This window comes from Sphaerodactylus townsendi, linkage group LG06 (genome assembly GCF_021028975.2).
Source record: "Sphaerodactylus townsendi isolate TG3544 linkage group LG06, MPM_Stown_v2.3, whole genome shotgun sequence".
Lineage (NCBI taxonomy): Eukaryota > Metazoa > Chordata > Lepidosauria > Squamata > Sphaerodactylidae > Sphaerodactylus > Sphaerodactylus townsendi.
Genome location: NC_059430.1, coordinates 19,630,358 through 19,648,360, shown reverse-complemented (window position 1 = coordinate 19,648,360; position 18,003 = coordinate 19,630,358). Strand labels below are relative to the sequence as shown.

Here is an 18,003-nt window from a genome sequence, read left to right as displayed (position 1 = left end):
TATTAACTTGACAGAGAGGTTTTCTGTTCTACTTGTAAGTATGTTTTAAGTCCCCAGACAGGGTAGGATGAGAAAGGATTAAGCTGGAAAGTGGGAAGTAAGGGAGAGAGACATGAAGACATACCAGGTTGGTCGATGGACTTGTGAAGAACTTATAAACAATTCATAGGAATATGTTTTCCTTGGCCTCATAGTTAAAAAAAAGTGTGCAGCTAGGGGAGATTTCTTTTAAAATTGATGCTAAAAAAAGGGCAGCACAAAACTAAGAAACTCCACAACTCCCATGTATTTAAAAGAAATTCCACAACTCCCATGTATGAAAAAATCCATCCCTTTGCTCAACCTTGCCTGCGTCCTTAGTGGTTGCAGTCGCAGTGGTTGCAATGTGTACCTTTGAGTGCAGATTGATTCTAACTTCACTGGGCCCTCAGACTGACTTGTATCAGCAGAGTTTAAAGCGGAGCTACTCTGGTAAGATGAGAAAGTCTAGCAAACTTCTTGCACTCACTGCAGCCTCCTAGCACTTTGGAAAAGAATACTCTCCACACAAGATGTTCTTTCCATAGGAAGGTTTTACTTTAGCAGTTGCAAGGTTACACAAGTCTATGCTACACAAGACTATAAGACTATACAGAACTCTTCAGCAAGAACACAGTGAACACACACTTAACTTAACACTCTGAACTCAGACTCAGACTCTGAACTTAGCATATACAATGCATTGCTTATACATCCAACAAGGATACTTTCCCCCTGACCCGGCAACAGCCTCTCATTGGTCTGGAGTCACAGTTGAACTCACCAATCATGTTAAAGGTTAAGTGTTGCTACTGACTTACTGTCTCCAGCCTTGCTGTTGGCAAACTCCTGCTGATTAGAAGATGAACCTTTTGTGAACCTTTCTTTTTTTATATATCATGACAAGTTGGTCTCTGACAATTTTGTACCCCCAGCTCCCCCAGCCCACACCCCCGTTTGTGGATTTAATTGGAATTAATGGCAGATATGGATGGATGACAAATCATATTGGGCAACTGAATACCCTTTGAATCAGAAACTCTCTAGACATGATCCCTGGAATTAAATGCCTGAATCAAGCCTGCTTTTTCAAAAAAAGATATGTCAAGTTTTCTCCAAAATCATGTGGACTGCAACCTTGCATCTTGAAAAATAAAGACTGGGTTTTCCTCTACTGTATTCTATAATTGATACCATGTTCTAGCACCTGCAGCTCCTTGGGGTTGGCCTGGTTGCAGCATTCCACAACTCCTGTGTTTTAAATCCACTTCTGAATAGTTTATAAAACAGATTCAAATGAAAACACTGTGGAGGGAAAGCAGTCATAAATATTGTATGGTGGATTTGTTAGAATTACTCATCGAATTAGCTCTCCACTTCTGTGCAACTTTCAAAAATATTGGATCAGCCATTTTTAATGCTTTGCTTTTGTAACAGGATTATGAAAACTTCTCTTTGCAGCCAAAAATTTCGTCTTGCACACGACTCGGTTCATCACGAGAATTTACCCCAAAGGAACACGGACAGACTCTTCAAATTACAATCCCCAAGAATTTTGGAACGTTGGTTGTCAAATGGGTAAGCGCCTCCAGAAAGCATCATAGTACTGAAGTCTGTTGGCAATTTCACTCTGTCAGTTGAAGCTGTACCTTGAATGCCAACGAACACAAGAGGCCTGTACATATCCCTTGGTCTTCAGGGTATTTCCATCTCTCAATCTATATATTTTTAGCTTGGTTACCCTGGAACTTAGCTATTTATTTAATACACATGTACACTATTGCAACTGTAGTCGCCTGACCTAGCCTTGCCAGAGCACAGAGGCTTATCTGGTGAGCCAGATGTGTTTCCACATTCCTGCATTCCTGCTGGGTGACTTTGGGCTAGTCACAGTTCTTCAGAAAGGAGCTTGTAAGCCAACTTGAGTCTCCTTGCAGGAGAGAAAGGTGGGATATAAATCCATACTCCTCCTCCTCCTCCTCTTCTTCTTCCTCTTCTTCCTCCTCTCCTCTTCTCCTCCTCCTCCTCTTTCTCCTCCTCTTCTTTCTCCTCCTCCCCTTCTCCTCCTCCTCCTCCTCCTCCGTCACCACTTCTTCTTCTTCTTCTTCTTCTTCTTCTTCTTCTTCTTCTTCTTCTTCTTCTTCTTCTTCTTCTTCTTCTTCTTCTTCTTCTTCTTCTTCTTCTTCTTCTTCTTCTTCTTCTTCTTCTTCTTCTCCTCCTCCTCCTCCTCCTCCTCCTCCTCCTCCTCCTCCTCCTCCTCCTCCTCCTCCTCCTCCTCCTTTGTGATCAACAAAGAAATGTACAAATGTTTTGCAAAAAAATATGCATGTGCAGAAAAGGCCTTGAACATTGCTAGAATGTTTGTTTTCAAAGTGCATCCTGGAACAATATTTTCAATAGATGGAATGATAAATATTTTTCTCCCTCAATAGTGGCTCTAAATTTCCAGACACCAGGAACACAGATGGACCTACAAAATGGGAAATTTATGGACAATGGTGGCTCTGGCTACATTTTAAAACCAGAGTACCTGAGAAAGAAAAACACGCAGTACAATCCATTTGATGTCATTGGGAAATACAATCCAGTTACCCTTACAATCAAGGTAAGCAGTTTTGCCAAAACTTCCACGAATTTTTATTTGCAATGAATGAACTGCTCTGCTCACCATTCACAAAACAATCACTGCTCAGTCAGTTTCATTTTTGTATCCCCTAACTTTGATATGAGTGAAATAGTTTAGGTATCATGTATGTTTTTTTTTTACAGCTGATGAGATTCTCTCTGATATGCTGGACAGATTATTAGCCGTATATATTGTGGAGCAGTTCTACTCCATTGCACCTTTCCTTCCAGATCCCGTGTTGTCTCATAGATGAGCAGACATTTCCTTTATTGCTTGCGCACACTGGCAGCACCGTTGCATTTGCAGCAGAGCCATACTTGCACGCTTAAAAGCTAGACAGGATTGGTTATATATTGCTAATGGAGTAACCACACATTGTTTAGTCCTGCAGTATTAAAAGGTCTGTTAACTTTTCCAACTGCATCCGTTAGAGCTGCATTTTGAGTTGAAGTGATGACTGTTGGCTTAAATAAAAAGACTTCCACTGGTGTGATAAAAGTCACAGAGGATATGTCTACAGATTATGATAGCTAGGAAGAATGTCTTTAGTTCAGAGGCCTGGGTTAGTGTTGGGGAGCAAAGAACAGAAAAGGGGCTGGTTGTTATTGGTGCGGTCCCACTTTTCCGGGTAATGGCTGGCAAGCTGACCAGATCGCGTCCGCTTTTGGCGGGACAGTCCATGCTTCAAAACAATTTGTCCCGCATCCCGTTGGGTTATTTACGTTACACGGTCCTGGTCCCTGGATCGTACTGGTCGAGCAAGCCAGCCATTGCCACAAGAAAGGTGGGGCCGCACCAATAACAGCCAGCCCCGCTTTTCTGTTCTTTTATCCCCAACACTAACCCGCGGCCTTTCTGAACTAAAGACGATTCTTCCGAAGCAATCGCCAATCTGTAGACCTTATCCTCTGTGACTTTATCACTGATCGGAAATCTTTTTATTTTAAACCAACAGTCATCACTTCAACTCAAAAATGCAGCTCTTACCGAATACGGTGAAAAAAGTTAACCAGAACCTTTTATACTGCAGAGGAACGCTTTAACAATGTGTGGTTACTCCATTAACAATATATGTCCAACCCGTTCTATCCCTTTAGCGATAATGAAATCAGGCACAAAGACAGTGCAGTTCTGGGGCACAAAGGCAGTCGCGGCAGTTCTCTCGCTTAGCGGTGGCGCGAGGAGCACAAAACTTCTGGGGCTTGCCGTTCCAGCCCTAGTGACGGAGCGGCCCCAGAAGGCAGTCGCGGCTCCTCGATGCCGCGTCGCATGCGCATCGCGTGGCGCAGAGCACCGCGATTCTGGGGCTTTCTGTTTCCCGCCCTGTCACAGAAGGCAGTGTGCAGCCATCTACCCCCCATCCCGGTTCACAAAGGTGACCATCTGGTCACCTTAGGCTGGCTCCCCAAAGAACTTATAGTAATTAAAATAAAATGAAAAAAAATGAGAAATGACTGTGTCCCAGTACAATATGAGAGTGTGTGTCTGCTACCTTTCTGCTCATTTGCCTTTAGGACTGCCAGGTTCTAGTTGGCATCCTCTACCCCCACCTTCTCTACCCTACTCTGGCCTCCAGCAGGAGAAACAAAAGTTTAACAGTCGCCACTTGCTGTTGGTCTTCCATCACTTCCGGTGACGTCAATCTGCTCTAGAAATCACCAGAAAATCTATGGTAAAATCATAGTTTTATGGTGAACTCTACGGTAAAATCATTACGTTTTTGGCAATTCCTGGCACAGTTCCCAGTTTCCAGGAAGTGATATAACAGCACTGGTGTCACCCCCCTGCTAGTTGCCAGACACCCCTAGTTGCCTTCATTTCCTGTTGGTGACCTTCTGGTGGTCCCTGTTGGAAAGAGAATGTTGGTCTATCTTACCAATCATATTTTTTCCCTGCCATTTCCTCCATGGAGCCAGAGTGGCACACGTGGTTCTTTCACGCCTTAATTTTGTCCCTCCACGAAAGCAATGGAACGTTAGTCTGAGAGTGACCATCCCGAAGGACCCTCCACAAGCTTAAGTGGCTGAAGAAATGTGAATCTCGGATCTTTCCAGTCCTAGCCCAAATGTCTGTAGCTTCATGATCTGGTGGAGAGGTGGGATCCAGCAGGTTCCTCCCACAGGTTCCCTGGCGTAGGTTACTGTTATTTGTGTTCCGAATTTAATTACTAATTGGTGATTTTGCCATGTGATTTTTTGCCTTAGATTAGCCCTCTCCTCCTCAGCAGTAGTGCGCCAGAACTTGAAGCAGCTCCTAGCAGGAGGTGCGCGGCGATGCAGGTGGCAGGCTGCGCCTGTGTATTGCATTACGTTTTGGCCCAAGGACTCACCGGTAGCAGTGCAACTTCGTCCTTGGCACAGCGCCCCAACTTAGGAATGCCCCGCCCCAGAATGCCTGGCCATGCCCCCCCGCCGATGCTCCTCAGCCCATCCCCATTTGGCTTAATGCCATTGTACAGTTTGAATCCCACCACCGTATGGAACTCACGGTACTAAAATTTTTTTGGATCCCTTACCGCACTGGCCGCTGATGCCAAAGTCGCGTGTAGACGGCATCATGAACTGAATGAACTGTTTGATTCAGGAAGGCAATTGTGCACTGGGAAATATTTTTACTGGCAAGGAATTCTTTGTATGGTTACTGGGATCACCCCTCATATTTGTAAGATATGGCTGGATTGGGACAGTGGTAGCTAACGCGTAGCACACATGAACTGAACTGACCTTTCAGACAGCTTTGAGATCTACTTACAAGACAGCACCATTATATGTTGTTTACGCAGATCTCAGAGCACCTAGGTAATTTTTCAGTTACAATTTAGGACATTACTGTGAACAAGGAAAAAAACAATTGGCAAATTGAATTAAACCTTTCAGGGCAAGCTGGGGTGTTCATGTACAGAGACAGTCTTGGAAAATTGCCTGTTAGAACAAAAATAAATCAAATGGGCATGATTTATTATCTGCAATATTTCCTTGTACTTTCCTATGCTTACTGTTGAAAATACCTGGAATACTATAAATTCTATGGCTAGCTAGCTGCAAATAGTTATCATAGACATTTGACAGGTTATTAAATACAAAGGCTTGAATTCTTTTTCTGTAGGAGTCGGGGGTTTTTTCCTGGCCCACATACAGAATAAGAATCCCTTTCCTATGTTTGCCAACATTTAGTTAAATGTTGTTGTATTAAGAAGTGAAGTGTTAAGAGCCAAGGTTTTCTCACTTCTGCTAATACCTACAATGGTGACAGAGGCTGAGGGGGGCAGGATTTGACGACGAACATGTTTGATTGGCAGTATGCTTGAGGTGAGGAACCGCTATTTCATATAATTCATAATTGGACATGGAATTTGCTACCATAAAATGGAATGATGCTCGTTAGCATTGATGGCTTCAGAATGAGATTGAATAAATTCTGGAAGGACAGGTCAATCTGCACAGGTTAAATGGAACTCCTAGCGAATAGGACCATCTGTGTTGGTTAAATAGAATTTGTGGAGGTCAGGACTATACCTGAGGAGGTCAGAGGTATATCTCTGGGCACCAGATTCTAAGGCTCAACAACAGGAGACAACTGTTAGCTTTGTGTCCTCATGCTCATGGAAAAGAAGAGTTTGGCTTCATACCCTGCCTTTCTCTCCTGTAAGGAGACTCAGGCTCTTTCCGCACGGGCCAAATACAGCGCCCTGGGGACAGCAAAAACGCCGTCACCAGGGAGCTGTTAGCGCTCATGGAGACGCCAGCTGCTTCACAGCCACGCAGCCCTCATCCCTCCCGTAGCGAGCGCCAAAGCAGCTGTTTAACCTGCAGCTCCCTGAAGCTCGAGGTTTTTTTTTTGAAAAATAGCGGCTAACCCGCTTCACCATCGCCGGAGCGGCAGCAACTGGAAGAAGCGCCATCCCACCCCCCCCTGCCCTAATCGATTTACCTTCCCCTCGCGAGAGCTGTCCGGGCGCTGCCTCCTCCGGGAGCCTGGGGACCGCCCCTGCCTCCTGCAACTCCGGAGGCGGTGATGCGCCAGATGGTCGCGGGGAAAGTTGTAAAGTCAATCGAGGTGACAGCACTTGAGCGACAGCAATCGCTCTTTCGGTAGTTTCGGGACCGTTCGTATGTCGAGCGGTCCGGTGGGCCTTCAGCGTCGTATGTCGCTGACCCAACTCCTCAACGTCAACGATATTGAAACAGCCTCAAAGGGACTTACAAACTCCTTTCTCTTCCTTTCCCCACAACAGACACCTTGTGAGACAGGTGGGGCTGAGAGAGTTCTGAGAGAACCATGACTGGCACAAGGTCTCCCAGCAGACTTCATATTGAGGAGTAGGGAGTCAAATCCAGTTCACCAGATAAAATATCCGCTGCTCGGTTGGAGGAGTGGGGAATCAAACTTGGTTCTCCAGATTAGAGTCCACCTGCTCTTAACCACTACACCTTGCTGGCCCTCAAAGGATGCTGGAGTATATGGACCCTTCATCTAATCTGGGAGGGTTCTTTTTTTGTTTTCTCAAAACTTAATAATGTACTTGTAATAACGTATTGGGGCAAGGAGGTGTAATACTTTAGCATTGCCTTGTAGGAAAGACTCTCTGCCATTATTGATCTTTTGACTTAAGATCTTGGGATGTGTATTCAGAACCTCCAAGATTTTATGCAGTACAGTATGAGAGCCACTGGCTCCAAAAAACATTAGGTACTGGGAGCCACCTTATCACTGCACATTTTGTGTCTACCAATTTTATGCATTAAAAATGTAGCCTAGGATATCCCCTGCTTGGCTGATTTTGTGTCATTGTGGTTCTCTGCTATCAGGGAAAGCAAATTCCTTTTCAAGCATTTAAATTGTGTCTCATTACTGTTCCCGCTTCTTTCCATGGCAGTTAATGCAGGTCTCCAGTTGTCATATAGGAATCAACATTGCTGCAGTCTCCTTGGTGTAGTTAATGTTTATAAAGCTGAAAATATGGGGAGCTTTATAGATTATAGCACCATGAAAAGCCACATTATGCCGCGTTAAAACACCTTTGCCTCTAGTTTGAACTAGACTGGAAAAAGATCATTGCCTGTGTTATATAAAGCTGGAAAAATAATTAACCAGTGCGTGCTGTGTCCACTGATAATAATACTTGGCATTTATAGACTGTGTTAGAATAGTGGTTTCAGACTGTGGCCATGCATGCAGTGCTTACCTCACAGCTGTGTGCTTCACAGTGGGTTTTTTTCCTGTGGATTTTTGTTTAAACAGAAAAAAAGGCATTGCAAAGAAACAGAAACAGAAAAAAAACACACAACCCAGCACAGCCAACATCTGGCCTCCCCCCCTTCCTTGTTCAATCCATGCAGGAGAAACTGTGTGGGTAGGGAAAGCTGGGAGTAGTGAGAAGACCTGAAGAAAGAGAAACGCACGTTGATTCCCTTTGCTTTCCCTGAAAAGTCACACTTTGAGACCTTTTGGAAACCACCAACATTCTCAGATCTGAGAGTATGGGGAGTTCTGGCGAGGGCGAAACAAATGCATAACCAAGAATCCAATCTGAGGGGAATGTATGCACAATGCAAAAGAGGCTACAAGTACATAAAAGCCCTCTGTTCAGTGGAAACCTGGGAATCCCCAGAAGCTGATCAGTGGGCAACATTGGGAATATTATTGTCCCATGCAACAATTATAGCACCTTTTGCTGAATGTCCCCCCAACTGGGTCAGTGCGATTAGCCACAGCCTGGGTACCGGCCATCTTTGTAATAGCTCTGGAGATGTACTTATATAGAGCATTTTTAGCCTGCCTTTCTCTGAAACTGGACCCAACTGCTCAGCCTAGGGTTGCCAGCACTGGGTTGGCAAATACCTGGAGGTTTTGGGGTGGAGCCTGAGAAGAGCAGGCTTTGAGGAAGGGAGAAACTTCAGTGGTATATAATACTATAGGGTCCAACTTCTGAAGGTGAACTGAATGCTGATGTCTGGAGTTTAGTTGTATTCCAAGGAGATTCAAGATCCAAGATCCAATCTTGATCCTCTTTGATCTGAGATTGCAAATGCCTTAACAGTCCAGGTGCTTGGGAGCAACAGCAGCAGAAGGCCATTGCGTTCACATCCTACATGTGAGCTCCCAAAGGCACCTGGTGGGCCACTGCGAGTAGCAGAGAGCTGGACTAGATGGACTCTGGTCTGATCCAGCTGGCTTGTTCTTATGTTCTTATGTTCTTATGAGATCTCCAGCTACCACCTGGGGGTAACAATCCAAGCAAGCACCTGTATGGCTGATGGTATTAATGTACCAATGTCTCCTGTATTCAGTATACATACACTTAAACAGGTATAAATAAACTTTAAAAGCTTATTTATAATTGTTTAAGAATATATGTTGAATATTAGAGACATATATACTACACATTGTTTATTTACTTCACTTATACCCTACCTTTCTCCCCAGTGGACGCCTAGAATAATTTATATTGATTTTCTCTCATCCATTCTACCCAGAGATTAAAAGTTATGTATGATTGTCTTCATGCAGATTATTAGTGGTCACCAGCTGCCTCCTAGTAATCTGTCCAAGAGTAATAAGGCTGATCCTTTAGTCAAAATAGAAGTTCATGGTGTTCCTGAAGATATGGCAAAGCACCAAACTTCTGTCATAAAAAACAACGGTAAGCACAAGAATCTACAATTGGGTGAGAATTTCAAGAATTGAATTCAATAATATTAAATGCTTATGTTTTGGATGCCCTGGAGAGTTTGGTGGATGGAAGGGAATTCTGTCCATAGAGTACAGTTTCCCCACCACCTACTCCTAACCCTAAATAGCCTCCAAAACGCTTCTCCTAGTTCATTGATGGCGAACCTATGGCACAGGTGCCAGAGGTGGCACTCAGGTGAAAAACCCTCTCTGGGCTGGGCTAACACTGACAGTTTGCAGTCGTGGTGGAAATTCCCACACACACACACCTACACATCCTAGCCTGGCCTGGGCAGCCTGGGCTGGGATTATTAAAGCATTAAACCTAAGACCTAATTTCCTTTGGGGAAGCGGTATAGAGTAGCCCTGCTTGGCTGTTAAACCCCACTGATTTTCATGCAAAGAAATAAAGCACGATCCTTTACCTGGGAGTAAGCTCAGTTGCTGGCAATGGCACTTGCTTCTGAATAAACCCTCCTAGGGTCATGATTCACCCATTCCAAGAGTTGCATGGATTTGGCTACTTTAAAGCCAAAAGCCACCGACTACCCACCTCAAGCTTACTCCCGAAAGTACTTGCATGCAGCCTCTGAGCCAACCATTTTTTCACAAACTAAAACCTCAGTATTCAGGTTGAATTCGTCAGTGTTGGCACTTTGTGATAAATAAGTGGATTTTAGTTTGCAGTTTGGGCACTCGGTCTCAAACAGGTTCACCATCACCGTCCTAGTTGGAGCGGGGACAGTACATGGCAGATCGGGCCCACTAAGTATAAGTTAGTAACTTTGCTTCCCTCTTTTGAAAATAAATATTTTTTTTCAATGCTACTTCTGACCAGTACATGCTGGTAACGTCAACCACCTCTCTGCAGGTTCTTATGCAGAGGCTTCTACCTTATAGCTGTGCTCTACAATTTTTGATGCTTTCTGTTAATATTGACAGTTGTGATGGACAGCTAACTGCAGATCTGGGAACCTTGATTGGCAGGGGGTTCGAATGGAATTTTACTGTTGACCTGAGAGAATGGCAGTTGAAAAATTGAAAGAGGAAAGAAGTTGGGGAGGGGGGGAATGATATCCAAGTGATCTCTCAACAGTTACAAACAAAACAGAAGACCAAAACAACTGCATTTTTGTGACAAACTATCTACTGTACATAGTTATACAAATTTTTCCCTCATTCCTGTTGCCTTTCCACCTTCCTGGTTGAAACCTGAAACCTCTCTGATAGTTTGCCTTGGCTGTTTCCCCATAAATGTGAAATAAAAGTTTATATCAGGGGTCTTCAAACTATGGCCCTCCAGATGTTCATGGACTACAATTTCCATCAGCCCTGCCACTTGGCCATGCTGGCAGGGGCTGATAGGGAGTATGTAATCCCATGAATTTTATCTGGAGGGGCCATAGACCTGAAGACCCCTGGTTTATACGTTGTGATTTCACATGAGCTATATGTCCTATATTCAGTTAAGGGTTTTCCAGTTCCTCAGCTTCCTAGGCTGGGTCAGAATATAATAAAGCGCTAAGAGATGGTGAACCTGCCACCAATAAGGGAGCAGGACTGCTTCCTTATTGGTGGAGGGTTCATCGTCGGACATTCCATCCCTGCCCCGCTGGCACTGTTCCGGGGCTCCAAAAGCCCCCCTCGTCCTCTGCTCCCACCCTAGCAAGCCTTCCCAGCTCTACCTGCCCTTTTCCCAGCCCTATCTAGGCCTGCTGTATTTCTTATCCTACAGTGGGCTTTACTGCTAGTATCCATTATTATTATTATTTATTTAATGTATTGTCGAAGGCTTTCACGGCCGGAATCACTTGGGTGCTGTGTGGTTTCCGGGCTGTATGGCCGTGTTCTAGCAGCATTCTCTCCTGACGTTTCGCCTACATCTGTGGCTGGCATCTTCAGAGGATCCTCTGAAGATGCCAGCCACAGATGTAGGCGAAACGTCAGGAGAGAATGCTGCTAGAACACGGCCATACAGCCCGGAAACCACACAGCACCCAAAACATTATTTATTTAATTTAATATACCGCCCCATCCCCAAAGGGCTCTGGGCGGTGTACAACATAAAACCACAAATAAAAACATCATACAATACTTCCAGAAATATAATAAAGCAACGGTTGTATCCTAAAATTGCCTCCCACCTAAAACCTAATCCTCCTAAGAGGGGGAGGAAGAGGTAGCGGGTCCTGATAGTATTAAGGACCCATATATCCCAGTAACGGGTCCCGATGATATAGGGGAGGGGGCACATTCAGTGGCTGGTTTCTCCAAAAGCCCGGTGGAACAACTCAGTCTTGCAGGGCCTGCGGAAATCACCCAGATCCCGTAGGGCCCGGACAGCTGGAGGGAGAGTGTTCCACCAGGCAGGGGCCAGAGCCGTAAAGGCCCTGGCCCGGGTGGAGGCCAGCCATATACATTATAACATCTTGGGGGACAGACAGAGCAACAAAGGAGGAGCCACTCGGCTAAGTGAAAAAGAAAGTTTGGGATTGTCCTTACTGTATATTGGAAATGCAGTTTACTGACATCCCAGAGGGGGTGACAGAGTACTCACTTTTTGTAAATGGCTATGTTCAAAATGGCTGCATAAATAAGTTGTTTTATTGCTGAGGCCTTGTCAGGCATGCTTCTTTGTAAGAGACCAGACGTAGAACATCTTTCTATGATCTAAGAAGTTTTCTTCTTAGAGAAGTGGCTGTTCCTAAGTGGCCCACCTGTCATGATAAAAATGGCTCTTCCACAAGAACATTTCCATCGGGGATGTCTCCTTAAGCCAGAAGTCCTCAAATGTTGCTGAGTAGGATGACAAAGTAAGCCAGTGGTATTATGATTCTCCTCCATTGTATTTTGGTGAAAATCCACTCGTATCTTAATTTTTCAAATTTAACTTACATAAATTGTGTTCCTTGCAATTGAACAGGCTTCCTTCCTCCCCTACTGTGATGTAAAGTTTGGTTAAAAATCTGCTAAAGAACAATGAAAGCTCTGACTTGCAGTGGACATTTGTTGTGGGGGTGTTTGTATCACCAGCAAACTGTTTGTGTCACCAGCAAACTGAATCTCAGCAAACGCTCAAAGCTGATGTCTTAATTAGAGAATAGTGTCTCTCTAACAGTTTGTGTTGGTTTCAGCTTTTAATCCTAGATGGGATGAAACGTTCACCTTAACCCTCCAAGTACCAGATCTTGCCTTGATACGCTTTGTGGTAGAAGATCGAATGGCTATAATTGCCAATGATTTCCTTGGCCAATATACGGTGCCATTTACAAGTATGAATAAAGGTAAGAGAAACGGTTTGTAACTGGTATATAAGTAGGATGGCCAACCACCAAGTAGGAATCTCCTTGCTTTTAAACCACCCTCCAGAATACAGAGATCAGTTTCCTTGTAGAAAATGGCTTCTTTGGAAGGAGGGTGGCCAGCTCTGGGTTGGGAAATACCTGGAAATCTTTGGGGTAGAGCCTTACGTGGGCAATCCTTGGGTAGAGGGAACTTCAATGCGGTATGACGCCTTAAGAGTCCACGTTCCAAAGGGACCATTTCTTTCCAGCTATCTGCCACCTGAAGATTAGTTGTAGCAGAAGATCTCCATCCACCACATGGCAGTTGACTTTGAGGAGGAGACTTTATGGGATTGTACCATGCTGATGTCCCTCCCCTCCGCAAATCAGGCTCTACCCCAAATTCTTCAGGTATTTCCCAACCCAAACATAAATATTAGAGGCTTGCAACTGGAGGGTTCTGGGCCCATATTCCTCATAAAGACGTCCTATCTAGCCACCTTGTCACAAGCTGGGAAATGAGAGAAGTAGCTAGAGTAGGCTGACCAGACGTCCCGCTTTTGGCGGGACAGTCCCGCTTTAAAACAATTTGTCCCGCGTCCTGCTGGTTTTTTCAAGTGTCCCGGTTTTTGAAAGGTTGCCGCACTGCCTTCTGGGGCGCAAGGCAGTGCGACAGCCTCCCGTGCGCGCAGCCGCAGGAGCGCACGGCCTTCTGGGGCGCTCTGGGCGGGAAACGGGAGTGCCCCAGAAGGCCGTGCTCCTGCGGCTGCGCACGCGCGCACCCGCCTACCCGCCCGTCCCGGTTCACAAAGGTGACCATCTGGTCACCTAAAGCTACAGTTGCCAACTCTGAGTTTGTAAATTCCTGAAGAGTTTGGGGCGGAGCCAAGGAAAGGCAGGGTTTGGGGAGGGGAGGATCTCAACAAGGTATAATTGCTATCAAGTTCACCCTCCAAAGCCGCCATTTTCTCCCAGGGAATTGACCGCTGCAGTCTGGAGATCAGTTGTCATGCTGGAAGCTCTCCCGGCCCCACCTGGAGGCTGGCAACTCAACAACAGCATCTGCAGCAACAGGGCTTAGCAGCCAGGAATGTATTGGAATCTCAGCCTTGGCCTATGACTTCCCAATACTTTTTTTCCAGCTGGATCTTGATGAACACCTCTTAGTAATTCGGTGATGATTTGCAGTGTCTTAATCAGTCAATGAAATTAGGTTGATAAAACACTTCTAGAACATCTTGTTGGACCTGAAAAAATTGTTGGAAGGACTGATCTTCCCTACCAAATTCACATCTGAGCGCTTTTCAAACACATGCCCTGAGAATTTGCTTTTTCGTAACTACTATCAAGACCCAGGGCTTGAACAAATGGAACATTCATGGTCCGTTGAACCTCACCTAGTGAATTTCTTGGAACTGTGTAGATCCAAACCTACAGACACTGCTATATAAGCAACAATTAGATTGGCAGTATCGAATGAATGCTAGATATAGAATCTGGAGTTCAAAGCAGAGAATTCTGGCAAAATGGATTTTTCCATTCCTCCTGCATTGTGACCTGGTATTCCTATCTCAAGTGGTCAGTGAGAGCCAAGAAGCAAAGGCGGACAGTTGGAATTTGACATATCGATCTGAATGAAAATGATATCTTCTTTGGCTGTGGATTTCTAGCATGTGGAATTGTCTGACAACATCTTAAAAGCCACATGGGCAATGCACATGACCTCCAGAGCTTTGTGTGTTTCACTGTCCTTCTGGAAGCATCTGGAGCGGAATCAAATATGAATGCATGCAAATAGTCTTATCTTCCAAAACCACACTCAAGTCTCAGAATTAACCCCTGTCCTCGTGCCCAATTCATCATTCTTTGCTGAATGTAGGTGTTTTTCACAGTCAGAATACATACAGCCCAGTTCACTGCATCTGCATTTGAAAAATTAAAAAATCTCCCCTCCTAATTAAAAAACTGTTTGTGCCTGTGCAAACAACGCACTTACCACAGGAAGCTACTTTGGGCCCAGCCATTGCCCAATGACCTATGCCAGGCCTGGCTGCTTTCATGGCAGACACTGGGAGGGGCTTCAGGTCCATCCATGAAGGGCATCGGGAGCTGCTCCAAGCTCATCCACCATGGTGAAGGATTATGGGAGTCACCTGGGTCCTGGCTGCAGCAGTGGAGGAGTCTGGGAGCCACTCCAGGCTCAGAGTAGTTCCCACTGATGCTGCCCCTGGGCTCTGAAGTGAGTCATGGAGCCTGGCTTGGTTATAGGATTCCTCCCCTGCAAGTCTTGTGGACCCTCCACTTGTACATTCTGAAAGCCAAGTCTGCTAAATCTGAGGATACTTAAATCTAGTAACTGGAGCCATGAACATAAAAGACAGATCTTTCAACAAACCTGAAAAACACCCTGTTCGCAGAAAATTCTGAAATCCAAAAAAAAAAAAAGTTTTTTTTTCAAAAGCCCCAAAATGATAAAAAGAGCACCTGTGGCTTTAAGAAACTGATGTACTCTGTGGCTGTTGGTGTGCAGCTGCAGCATTTAAAGTTTGTTTCTGTTTGTAAAGGGGAGGGGAGAGTACAGGACCCTTTCTAGATTTATTTTGGCCTCTGAGGGAGGACTCAAAGGCCCAGCAGCAAACACTTTGCGACTTGCTACCATGTAGCTTATATGACTCACTCACTTGCTTGCTTGCTACTATTTAATAGCAGCCACCCTATGAAAGCCAGTGTGGGGTAACAGGTAGAACTTCAGATTAGGGTCTGGGGGACCCAGATTCAAATCATGTTTGCCATGGAAGGAGGAGGAGGGCTCAAAGATGTAAGCTACTTTGGTCCCAGATGTGGAGAAAGGCATGGTACAAATTAAGTAAGTAAATAATACATAAAGCAAAACATGGGAGGGAGATAAAAAGTAGACTGGTGAATGGCTCAGAAGAAGCAAATGAGGCAGGGGAAGGGGAGAAGATATAGAGGCTGCCTGGAGGAAGAAAAGGGGAAATATTGTAGGAATGTAGGGGAAAGTGACATGCCCTCTCACAAGTTCTTGCGGCTTCCATACCATGCGAAGGGGCCTAGTTGGTGTCACATAATTGGCCCATAGTTTTCCCAGGCAGAGGTTGCTTAGGAGAGGAAAAGCTGGAGACAGTGGTGGGGCAGATAAAGGTAGGTTGTCTGTTGGATAGGAAGGAGAGAAGAAACAAGAAAAGAAGAGAGGCCATGGGAACTTTTAGAGAAGGGAAAGATGAAATCATGCAGGAAGAGTGGGAAAATCCTGGTTGATACCCTACTTGTCAATATTTTAAATATTCAAGTGGCATGCCTGCAGTAGCTCTGCAGCCACAATCCAACAAAAATGATTTCAGCAGCATTCAAATCTAGTTGTTGCGTCTCTGTGTTCTGCAGAGTATATAGGGCATTCCTTAGAAGACAAACTTAATTTAATATTTGCAAAATAGAAAAAACACCAAGTACTTCAACCATCTTCTTATTTGTTTGGTATTTGACAAAGAGTGGAGATTAATTTGATCTATTGATTCTAGAAAATCATCCTAGTGTGTTATTTTGGTAATTTGCTCTCTTTTGTATTACTCCATATTGGTACATTTGAATGTATTGGTGTTTTTATTGGAGCATTGGTAGTGATAAATTGATCAGTATCTCTCCGATAATAATGTTGTTAGTTGCCATCTGACAGCAGATACACTTTGTCATTTTGTCTGAATATTTCATGGAAATTCACATGGTAGTGAATACAATTTAATAATTCTATGAATATTTCATTGTGTACTGTATGTTATATTGTGCTCAGAATCATATTTTATTAACCGAACATTATGCTTGTTGCAAATTTGTGACTGAAAAGAAAGCAATAAAACATATGACTGATTATTATCACACAAAACTTTTACATTTCTCCTAAAATGCCGCAGTTACTTAAGAAGCTCCTTTTATCTGTGATTCGTTTCTCTAAGGTGATTCCTCTGAAGAAATTCAGGCTATTTGTAATTCAATTAACATTCACCTAGTGCAGGAGTCTGCAACCTGCGGCTCTCCGGATGTTCATGGACTACAATTCCCATCAGCCTCTGCCAGCATGGCCAATTGGCCATGCTGGCAGGGGCTGATGGGATTTGTAGTCCATGAACATCTGGACAGCCGCAGGTTGCAGACCTCTGAGGGCTTGCCAGCTCAGAAAACCACCCCCTCAATGCTAACCACCCTCCAGGTCCAATCTGGGCAGCCTCCCCCTTCCCCCGTGCTGATCTGGGCTGGCAAGTCTTTTTCCAGCTCACCAGCTGAGTGCCATCCACCTCCTTAGTGCTGTTCTGGGCTGGTGAGCACACTGTGGGCTTGACAGCCAAGGTAGCCACACACCCCTCCCCACAGTTCCAGTCTGGGCTGGCAAGCTTGCTGCGGAGACACCAGCCGAGGCAGCCACCCTCTCCCCACCCCCAGCCCAATTAAGTCACATTTGTGTCATATCTGACCCTTGTAACAAATTAGTCCAATACCTCTGATTCAGAGGGTAGATTCTTCACACAGTAGGGTGCATGTGCAAAATTTATTCCAGCTCTACATCAAACCCTCAGTGTGAGCACTGATGCTCGGTTCAGACATCATGAAAAACATGGCTTGCCAGGGATTATATGAGGGCAGCACCCAAGACAGGGAAGAGTTGGCTTTTATACCCTGTTGTTCTCTACCTTTAAGGTGTCTCAAAGCAGCTTACAATCACCTTCCCTTCCCCTCCCCACAACAGACACCTGATAAGGTAGGTGGGGCTGAGAGAACTGTGACTAGCTCAAGGTCACTCAGCAGTCTTGTGAAGTGGGGAAACAAATTCAATTTACCAGATAAAAGTCTGCTGCTCATGTGGAGGAACAGGAAATCAAGCTCGGTTCTCTCGATTAGAGCCTGCCTCCCTTAAACACTGCACCTCACTAGCTCATAGCACAAACTTTTAAAAACTTCTTAAACCTTTCTTAAGAGTGTCTTTCAGTTTCTATTTTGTGTTACAGATTTTAAATCTGGCTCTCCTGTTGCAACTGTGCCTAACTGAGCTGTGATGGTTCGTTCACAGGTTACCGCCACTGCCCACTGTTTTCCAAACTTGGTGTTGCCCTAAGTCCAGCCTCTCTGTTTGTGTATGTTTGGTACCATCAGGAATAACAGCCTCACTGCTCCCCACCCCAGCTGCGCTTGAATAAAGGAACCGTTTTGTTCTGCAAAACCTTTCTTGGTGGTCTTCCATCCAAGTTCTTACCCTGCTGAGCTTCCAAAAGCTGATGAGATGGGGCTATACTATATCAGTCCATATCCTCATAGTTACCTGGGGGAGTTACAAACAGGGTTAGCATGAACAGCCACTTGGGGTGGCATCAGTGGCATAGCGCCAAGGGAGCG

General features: G+C 44.9%; 1 protein-coding gene across 1 annotated transcript in view; it reads left to right on the top strand.

Annotated features, from left to right (window-relative positions):
• Window positions 1-17,769, top strand: part of LOC125435311 (1-phosphatidylinositol 4,5-bisphosphate phosphodiesterase zeta-1-like) — a 46,396-nt gene extending 28,627 nt beyond the window's left edge. The window contains exons 10-14 of the mRNA XM_048501499.1: window positions 1,480-1,596; window positions 2,451-2,623; window positions 9,155-9,287; window positions 12,451-12,600; window positions 17,681-17,769. Coding sequence (XP_048357456.1) covers window positions 1,480-1,596; window positions 2,451-2,623; window positions 9,155-9,287; window positions 12,451-12,600; window positions 17,681-17,769 — 662 coding nt within the window. The remainder of the gene's footprint in view (window positions 1-1,479; window positions 1,597-2,450; window positions 2,624-9,154; window positions 9,288-12,450; window positions 12,601-17,680) is intronic.
• Window positions 17,770-18,003: the final 234 nt, after the last annotated feature.